Source organism: Actinia tenebrosa, unplaced genomic scaffold (assembly GCF_029948245.1).
Source record: "Actinia tenebrosa isolate PJP-AT-01 unplaced genomic scaffold, QUT_ActTen_1.0 PGA_scaffold0__85_contigs__length_37466705, whole genome shotgun sequence".
NCBI classification, from domain to species: Eukaryota; Metazoa; Cnidaria; class Anthozoa; order Actiniaria; family Actiniidae; genus Actinia; species Actinia tenebrosa.
In genome coordinates, this window is record NW_028292569.1 from 16,648,589 (window position 1) to 16,658,774 (window position 10,186).

Consider the following 10,186-nt stretch of genomic DNA (forward strand, 5'->3'; position numbering starts at 1 on the left):
GCAGTAAAATGCTAAACAGAGGCGACTGACTCGGCTCAGTTACTGGCTCAGCAAGAAACAAAAAGTCGGTTTTTTATTTACACCATAGTTCACCATAGTTTGTATTCATTGTCAAATATTTAATTTTTGCCAAGCAATTTCGTATGTTTGATAGGCAAGATATGAACGAAAGGCGATACAGTATTTGAGTGTTTTATACATACAGGTTTTGAACAAATATTTAAACAATCGTGAAAATTATCATCTGTCGGAATGGAACTTCTTCTAAATGAGCCCAAAAAGCTGTTTCCCCCACACATTTTTATACTTTGCCTCGTATAAGAAATTTTAGTTTTCTTACAGTAGAATCCTTCTTAATTCATTATTTCTATTACTCTAATCCGAATATAACAAGATATCTAGATTGTTTGTTTTTGTTTCAGTTCATTTTATTTAGTATTTCATCCCCGATACAGTTGCGAAAATTCTGTAGTTTTCTTCACTATATATCAATTGATGAGTTTTTCTCAAAGTCAGAAAACGAAAAGTCATTTCAAAGCTAAGGAAAATCCCAAATACCTTGCTAGTCCTTATACACGTCAAACCAGAAAAACCTGTTGGACTGAGTAAACTTGGGTCTACAGGTTTGAGTCGGTTTTACATACGAATGGCCTCGTGTCTCCTTCGTGACTTTCCTCTTTGGGCAACTATCCATATTATATATTTGGTTATAAAAAGGATAAGAACTTAAGGGAAATTATTTGAAAACGTTGTTGAAAACGTTTTTTATAACAAAACAATTTTAGCGTTTTATGTCACATATATTGTATCTTATGTTTATTTATCTTCATTATTAGTAGCCAATAAAGTTGTTAGAAATTTTAAATATATATAAACTTTAAAAAAAACTTATTTTTAACTCTCATTCAAGCAATTTCGAATGTGAACGCGCAATACATCGTTAATTTGTAGATTTTTTATTATTTCCATCTCGACAAATTGTTCACCACAAAAGAAAAAAATATCTTATTTGAAGACATGTGGTTGTGTTCCCTCGGATGATAAATTTTCTTTACGTTCCCATTAAAACTGTTGGTAATTGAGCTAAAAACTGGAAGCCAAAGAATATTGAGTTAAGTTAAAAAAAAGTATTTTGCTGCTTGGCTTCCATGCAGCGGAACAACACTTTGTACAACTTTCAGGGGCCGTCTGTCTGAAAGTAGAATAACCCAAGTGCTAGGGACAAATCTTTTCTTTTTCTTTCTCTAGAGTTAGCTCCTCCTAGCAGTAAAACGATACTATAATTCAATATTATATAGTATCAGCTAATAGTATCAATAACCGAATGAAAATATTTTTATATTTTAAGGGTTTGAGCAGATTAAAAGTATTATTTTAAAGGTGTATATGTTCGTATACTCATTCAGTATGTTCGTTGCTTTTCGTTACTCTTTGTGTTCATATCCGCGGTTCTTAAATTTTGTCACGTGTTTACGAAGTAGAGATTAAGCACTAATCATGTTTGAAAAAATAGTAAACCCGCGCGCGTGCTGTAAGCAGTAATAAAGCACGCGGGGGTTGGCAAAACATGAGAGAAGTGTTAGGAGAAGCAAGACGCGTAGCGAAGTGCTAATCGACACTTCTCGAGTGTTCTGCCAATCTCCAAGTGATTTATAACTTCACACAGCACAGCAAGCAAGTTATTTATTTTTTTTATAAAATACAAATTACAAGAATGACGAAACTGGAAGTGGAATGTGCTGTTTACTCTCATAAAGCACGCGCTCCCAACCAATCAGATTGCGAGATTTAGAACAGTTATTTCATAAAGAGTTTTTCTTCTCGCAGACACGGTCTTATTCTTTCTCTGGATTTCGCTTTACCATTAGCAAACCTTTTCACCAAAGACTAGTATTTATTTTATTTATCTAAAACTTGGAGATTTTTCAATTCTTCACTAATTGTGAAAAATGCTTCACTTAGTAGCTGATGCCAGTTTCTCGTTTGCCATAAACAAGATGCTTAAACTATCTTATATCTTACAACTTTTCAGGCTGTTTTAACCTGTTTTTATTTCTATTTTCAAGGTTAAGACTGGACTAAAGAAGAACAAAGAAATTAATGCCACTGTATAATACTACAAGGTTTTGAACATGATAAAAGTGTTCTGGGAGTTATAAAGAAAACAACGACAATATGTTAAACGAGATGTCTAGTGATAAAACATTGATGAAGAAAACAAGGAAACCACAGGTCAATACAATTCAAACAGCTGACACCAGCGCGTCGTATGCATGTTAATTACAGCCAACAACTACTCTGTTGCTACGGACGACTCGACAACAGAACCACGGTACACAGTATCAGCGGTAGTTTACAAAAACATTGAGCATGCGTCGATGAATTACCCTGTTCTGTCTGCCGTCTGTGGTGTCTTTCTACTTTACGCGTTGGGCTTGCTGTGGATCAAGAGAATCAGATCAAAAGAACAAGTGCATGTAAGTCTTTATTGTATTAGGTTTGTAGGAAGGTCTTCCATATTAGATGACGTAACTGTGATCATAAAAATGACGTTTATGCCACTTTGTAGGGCGTCGACGTCTAGGGGTCTTCCATATTGGATGACGTAACTATGATCATAAAAATGACGTTTATGCCACTTTGTAGGGCGTCGACGTCTGGGGGTTTTCCATATTGGATGATGGAACTATTATCATAAAAATGACGTTTATGCCACTTTGTAGGGCATCGACGTCTGGGGTCTTCATGTCACGTCATCAATCAGCATCTATTGGATGGCGTTATCATCATCATATGGATGACGATAATGACTCGACCTTTTATATGGGTTGAGTACTGGAGTATAATGTCCCTATTTTAACCACTTCTAAAGCATCATTCCCTTCACCAGCCAAGCTGGCGCCGATTAAAGAAATTCTCTAATCCTGTTTTCTTCTTTTTGTAGATCGGAGCCACTATAATCCCACACAGGTCATTCTATCGCCATCCACACCATTACTTCCTGTTGTTCTACACCGGAAGTGGACGCCATGCTGGCACCACCGCCAACGTGTACTGCGTCATTCATGGCAAACAAAAGAAAACTAAGCCCATAGTGCTTCGCGATCCCGAGCGACTGCTTTTCCAGTCAGGAACCACGACCTCATTTTTATTGACCCTGAACAAATCCCTAGATCAAATAACCAAGCTTCACTTATGGCACGACATCAGTGGACCCAAACCTTCGTGGTTTCTTGAAAAAGTTGTAGTCTGTCACTTAAATACTGGTCTGCTGTGGCATTTCGAGGCTCACCGCTGGCTTGATGTATCCGAGGATGACGGCTCAGTCGAGTGTGTTTTACACGCGGTCCCGAGGTGTAAGTTCTTGCGAAGAAAAACTCTCTTTGACCAAATGTTTTCGAAAGGCTTTAAGAATAAGCATATTTGGCTGTCCCCTTTTTTGCTCAAAAGTAGAACAATGTTCTCTCGAGTTGAGAGGTTCACTTCCTGTTTAGCTGTTACCATGGTAACAGTGCTGGTTGTTACAGTCGCAGTAGATTCAAAAAAAGATGGTGATGTTTTCCCCAGCACGAAGATCATTCTTGGTCCAATGGCTTTTAAACTGAGTGACATTATTTGGGGAGCTATCTGCAGTGTTATTCCATTCTTCTTGCGTCTTCTTCTCGAGCTTCTCTTCACTTACTCAGAGAGTAAATTCGGGCAGCTCCCGCCGGACGAGAGAGATGTAAAAGCACACATTGATTGGTGCCTGGATAAAGCTAACGAGATAACATTTCTTGATGGGCAATCCAACACGTTCGACGGTGAAAAGGAAAACAATGACGAACTAGAAAACGCAAAGGAAGAAAATGAAGCACAAATAAAAGAAAATGAAAGTGAATTGAGTCATAGGATGAGAAAAGATAGTCTACAAAGTGAAAGTGAGTGGGATTACTTGGCGGAGTCATGGTCTGAAGTTTCCTTACGCAATATTGGTTTAGATTTAACCGATCACGACTGTGGTTCCGAAAATCAAAATGAAAATGAGAGAGTGGAAACAGATTTGCACGGTGTTACGAATCCTGATTCTACTCTCGATGGAAATTCTGACACAACGATAAACAAAGGCACTGAGATCGAGAATCAAGGTGAAGTCAAAGAAAATATTTCTCCCTCGATGCCAAACGAAGATGGCAGCCCAATCATTCAACAAGCTGAAAATGAAATATCAACAACACTAGATACAGAATATGAGAATCGAGATGACATCCACTTGATAAAAGAGAAAGATTTTATTGCGATACCCAGTGACACATGCCAAACTACTGCTGAATCAAATGCTCAGTCACCAGAAAATGTACAACAAAAGAACAGTCACGAACCTATGACAGGGAATGGAGAATGTGTGAAGGATGTTTTGGGGGACAGTGAATGCTCGTTTGAAGATGGAAGGATGTCAACTTCGAGTAAAAAGATGGAAAATGACGGAAATGATGGCGGAATAACCGATCAAGTGAACTTTGCTTATACCAACTCCTTGAGAAACACTGATAAAGTTCCCAAACTCTGGAAAATGATTCCCTTGCCTGGTTTTCTTATCGACCCAAACAGCATCAAAATAAGAAACGAGGAAAACACGCTTAAACTTTCTATCAGGTTTTTTTACCTGGCTTTGTTTGTTTGTTTAGCGCTGTCACTAGCATCTTCTGTCGTCACTATCAAATCCGGCCTTTCCTGGTCCAGTCAGACCACGGTATCCTGGTTAATGACGGTAATATTCGCACTCGTCTTTCAAATATCAATAGCAGAGAGTTTCTACGTGTTTTTCCAGGCGATATACTTCGGTGTTTACCTTCAAAGACCGATCGAGGAGAATGACGTCATCAACGAGCAAAAAAACAAGGTTTGGGCTAAGGAGGAAGATGACGTCAGATACTACGTGGATGATTTGGATGACATAGGCTCTTCGGTTCCCATGCCACCTAGTGCTCAGGAGGTTAAAAAAGCGCGGAAAAAAGCAGGGCAAGATCGCCAGCTTGAGGAAGTCTTGATGATGGTGGCGTTTGACGTCATATTTTTGTTGCAACTCGTTATTATATCATTTGGGAATAGAGATGCCTATTCTTATCCAAGTAGGATTGTAGTGGAAACCAACTACAATATCTCCAACTATACCAACGTAGGTATTTCTTTGGATACAATAGTGAGGAGTCGAGCAGGGTCTATATTGGGTAGAACATGGTGTATACCGTGTGTAGACCATGATGCTTACTGTATAGAGCATGGTGTATACTGGGTAGAGCATGCTGTATACTGAGTAGAGCATGGATGATACTGTGTAGAAAATGGTGTATACTGGGTAGAGCATGGATGATACTGTGTAGAAAATGGTGTATAATGGGTAGAGCATGGTGTATACTGTGTGTAGACCATGTTGCTTACTGTATAGAGCATGGTGTATACTGGGTAGAGTATGGTGTATACTGAGTAGAGCATGGATGATACTGTGTAGAAAATGGTGTATACGGGGTAGAGCATGGATGATACTGTGTAGAGCATGGTGTATAATGGGTAGAGCATGGTGTATACTGGGTAGAGCATAGATGATACTGCGTAGAGCATGGTGTATACTGGGTAGAGCATGGATGATACTGTAGAGCATGATGTATACTGTGTAGAGCATGGATGATACTGTGTAGAGCATGGTGTATACTGTGTAGAGCATGGATGATACTGTGTAGAGCATGGATGATACTGTGTAGAGCATGGATCATACCATGTACTGCATATTGCATCTTTTCTCATATTGTCTTTAACAGATCCAGAATGCCAACCACTTTTGGGGCTGGATCAAGACCCACCTAGTAACAGGCTTGTATTACGAAGGAAATTTCAAGCAAGCAGGCTCCCGCCAAACAAGGGATGGATATGGAACTTTATTGGGTGTCCCAATCCTAAGACAACAGCGAATAACACCAAACGGTAAACCATAAACGTTTAAAGATTTCACGCGATTTTAAAGTACATGACTCGCTTTCTGATTGGTTAGGCTAGGTCCTTTATGAGGGAACACAGCAAGCGCACGCACTTTCTTATTCGTAATTTTAGAATTAAAAAGCGTGCTGGCTATCCTGTAAGTAGTTATAAAGCAGTTGCGGATTGGCAAGAGAAAGCTATTCTAACACTTCCCTCGTGCTATTCCACTGATACCTGCGTGTTTTATAACTGCACATTACGAGCGTGCATTTTTAAATAATAAAAGACAATATTCAATATTTTCAATATTTTTCAGGTACATGTAAATTAAACGAATACAGCATTCCCTTCCTTCCGCAATGCAACATTCCAGTACCAAGTGTTGAACACTACGATGAAAAAGACTACAGCCCCGGGTGGAAGTATAAAGCTGCCCGTGACTTCATCACCCAGTCACCATGGATACACAAGAAAGGCAGCCAATCAAACACAGACTACACAATGTACGCGAGGATTAACTCCTACGAAGCGGGCGGTTACATAGCGTCGCTAGGTTACAACAAATCCTCGGCTTTGAAAATGCTGAATGAGTTGGAACAATTGAATTGGATAGATCATTTCACTCGGGTGGTTTTTATAGAGTTCGCTTCCTATAACGGGAATATCAATATTTTATCCGACGTAGCATTTGCGGTTGAGTTCACGGCCTTTGGGGGCGCCTTTCCGAGATTTGACCACTTTTCGTTCCGTCTCTATCGGTACTTCACCCCCTTACAACTAATATACCTCGTCTGTGAGGTCATTTTCATCGTATTTATCGTCCAACTTATATACAAAGTCTCCTGTGAAATCTACGAATACAAACTCGCTTACTTTGCCTCATTTTGGAACATGACGGACGTGGTTCTTGTCGTCGCTTCGCTCGTTACTATAGGCCTCTACGGCGCACGCGCAATACAACTTCAGAACGGTATCAAGGCCATCCAAGAAAATCCTGCACTTTTCTATGGGTTCTACCCCATCGCTCTCTACGACAACCTCGTTGCTTTCATTTCTTGTATAGTCGTTATAGTACCAACTCTCCAGTTCCTCAAGTTTATGAAATTTAACAAAAATTTTATGATCTTCGATTTGACCCTGAGAATTCTGATTCCTGACCTTAAGGGTTTTGTTTTGATTTTCATGATCAGCTTACTCGGGTTCTCCTTCTGGGCCTTCCACATGCTGGGAACTGAACAGGAACCGTACAGCACCTTTATAGGAGCCTTCAACAGTATTCTCTCTATGTTATTAGGGAAGTTCAGCTTCAGGGTGTTTGCGCCTGGCGAGTCCCAAGAATTTGGGCCACTTTTCACCTACGCTTTTACCTTGGTCAATGTATTTGTTATCATGACTATAATCTTGTGTATAATAACCATCGCGTTCACCAAAGCCAGGCAGGATAAATCGATCAAGAATAAGTACGAAATAGTGAAGTTTATAGTGTATAGAGTCAAGGATATTCTTGGGTTAAATCCTCCGTATATCCCTCCGAAACCAGTCATCAAACCTACTCCTGTTGACTTTAGCCAATTGCAGCTTGAACTCAATACCCAATACATCATGGAAAGTCAAATATCTAGGATTCAGAGGTTCGCTAACGTGGTGTACAGCGAGGAGACCATCGATGACGTTGAGATTGTTGAAAGAATTTTGGGGTTGGACAATGGCGCAGAATACTTGAAAACCATAATACGGAAGAGAAAAGAAGAGCAACAAGTGTTGATGGAAGGACATCACTCAATAACCGTCCTACACGAAGACCAGGGAATTGAAGAACCAAAAGAAACAGCCAATCACGGCCAAGACAGGCGCCTTTCTACCCTTAGTACTGAAAACGAGTGTTCACAGGATTTTATAGCCTGATTATCGTATCTTTGCGAGGTGTCAGGAGTCCCTTTTTATTCTGTATTCGTACTACTCTAACTACTTATTTAATATGTTATCAACTTAGTACAGTAGAACCTCAACTAGCCTCGTCCCAAGGCTACTCCTTCAGCTCTCCCAAATCCAAAATAGCTGACGCTTTAGAGCAGTAGCCTGGGACGAGGCTAAACCTTACCTATTAAGCGGCCAGTGCAAAATCCCAAATTGGGGTTTTACAGTAATTTATACCTCAATAGCGCAGCGAACAGATTCTAAAAATACCTTCAAGACTTAGACAAATAATAATTTATAATTTAATAATTTATAATAATTTAATACTTATATTGCGCGTGTTACATGGGAAGGTGGTCACTACACGCGCATCACAAACTGAAATAGAAATATAAAAATATAAATCATGATCTAAACATACCATGTAGACCCGTTGCATCAGCCCCAAAGCAGCGCAACCAGGGCCGGGTTGTTCAAAGCTGGATAAGCGCTAATCCAGGATTAACTCTATAGGTCTTATTAAGAGTTAACCCAGGATTAGCACTAATCGGGCTTTGAACAACTGGGCCCAGGAGGGCAAGCAACGAACATTGCATGCCATTTAACCGTGTCGAGTGTTATACGAAAAGTTAGAATACTAACCGAATTAAATCTTCTATGAAAATTATCTGCTGAAAGTATAGTATTGATGGTTTTTAACCATTCCCAAGAGAATTAAATAACAAAAGACACGGCGGCCACGTTGGAGGATATAACAAAAGAATTCATTGACAATTCTTTTGTTAAGTTCCTCCAACATGGCCGCCGTGAAAACCATCAATAAGCTTGTTTGTCTGAATTTCGCCTTTGTGTTCGTTTTTATGACGATATCTGCGCGCTGTTCGGTAGACCAAGGTAGGGTGACACTACTGCTAGAGTAATCGTTGCTGTCAACTAGAGAATGTAAACAAAAGAATTGTCCATAGCTAAATATGGCAGCTCAAAACCATATGGATCCCAGGCTTTGCCAATTATTAATGATTATTAACTAATTATTTAATTTAATAACTTTAAGTCTCATTTTTCGCTTTTTTAAACGGAGAGAGGATCGATAATCTGGTTATTTGTAGTTGCAAAGCTCATTTTTTCAACAGTTTAGTAGGAAAAGAAAAAAAGAATAAAATAAGTTAAAAATATATTGGAAATAAAATAAAATGCGTAGAAAAGTAGAAAAAATAAATTTAAGTTAAAGAACTTCTTTTTTCTTTTTTTAGAAATGCCTCTTTTTATTTGTTTTTGTTTTAAATCTTTATTAAGTCTTAATAAAAATAAATTATATTTTTTCAATGTCTTTATAGTTTATATAATAAGTCATAAATATACTAATTAATTTTTTGCCAGTTGGATAATTTGAATAAAGAATAAAGAAAAGAAAAGAGAGAAAGAAAAAAAATGGGAAAAGACGTTGAAAAAGGCAGCTACCACAGGGAACCCACCTCTTTAAAATAACTTCCCATGATGCTCTGGTTATACTTCCGGCTGCATGTCGAACGTAAACAAAATCTTCGAATATAGACCCACAGGTAGCCCAGGCTTGGTTTCTGTGGTGTCCGGTTATAAGGAAATGTATGGAGATTCATAAAAAATTTCAATAAAATAATTGAAACGTGAAATAAAGCCTCGAAATTTTACCCGATCATTGAGAAATAGCACTTCTTTTGAACTGTGTGGTTATTTTTTGAATTTAGCCCGTTTTAAGATTTTTTCCCCCACCACTAAGAAATAATATTTCTTATTATGTCTATTGACAACATTATACTAGTATCACTCAAACGTTGAGTTGATCGGATGGTGTAAGGCAACGAAAACGAATAGCAGAGTAAAAATCTTCGGAAAAATTTACCTGGAAGAGAACTATGGCAGACGACAAGACGACGAGCCCTGTATACGCTATCCTAGACGCTGAAACGACGGGTTTATCAAGAAAACAAGACAGAATTATACAAATTGCTTGCTTAAAATATTATTTCTTAGTGGTGGGGGAAAAAATCTTAAAACGGGCTAAATTCAAAAAATAACCACGCAGTTCAAAAGAAGTGCTATTTCTCAATGATCGGGTAAAATTTCGAGGCTTTATTTCACGTTTCAATGATTTTATTGAAATTTTTATGAATCTCCATACATTTCCTTATAACAGGACACCACAGAAACCAAGCTTGGGCTACCTGTGATAGACCCTACTGAATGTAAACAATTGAAATTTTTAGATCTTTCGAGAACACCTTTGTCTTTAAATTATGCTTATCATTCGGTGATCATTGTAATCTAAGGATTC

At 38.4% G+C, this 10,186-nt stretch overlaps 1 protein-coding gene across 1 annotated transcript; it reads left to right on the forward strand.

Moving 5' to 3' along the window:
* Window positions 1–2,079: 2,079 nt before the first annotated feature.
* Window positions 2,080–8,539, forward strand: LOC148913594 (polycystin-1-like protein 2). Its single transcript, XM_089033510.1, has 4 exons — window positions 2,080–2,477; window positions 2,945–5,158; window positions 5,799–5,961; window positions 6,272–8,539. Exons 1-4 carry the CDS (start codon window positions 2,274–2,276, stop codon window positions 7,858–7,860), a joined length of 4,170 nt encoding a protein of 1,389 aa, XP_088889636.1. The 5' UTR covers window positions 2,080–2,273; the 3' UTR covers window positions 7,861–8,539.
* The last annotated feature ends 1,647 nt before the right edge of the window (window positions 8,540–10,186 follow it).

Excerpts from the sequence above, each read along its gene's own strand:
- LOC148913594 (XM_089033510.1), top strand. The coding sequence starts at position 2,274 with ATGTTAATTACAGCCAACAACTACTCTGTTGCTACGGACGACTCGACA. Across the intron at positions 2,478-2,944 it reads GATCAAAAGAACAAGTGCAT|ATCGGAGCCACTATAATCCC; the intron begins GTAAGTCTTTAT and ends TTCTTTTTGTAG. Across the intron at positions 5,159-5,798 it reads ATATCTCCAACTATACCAAC|ATCCAGAATGCCAACCACTT; the intron begins GTAGGTATTTCT and ends TGTCTTTAACAG.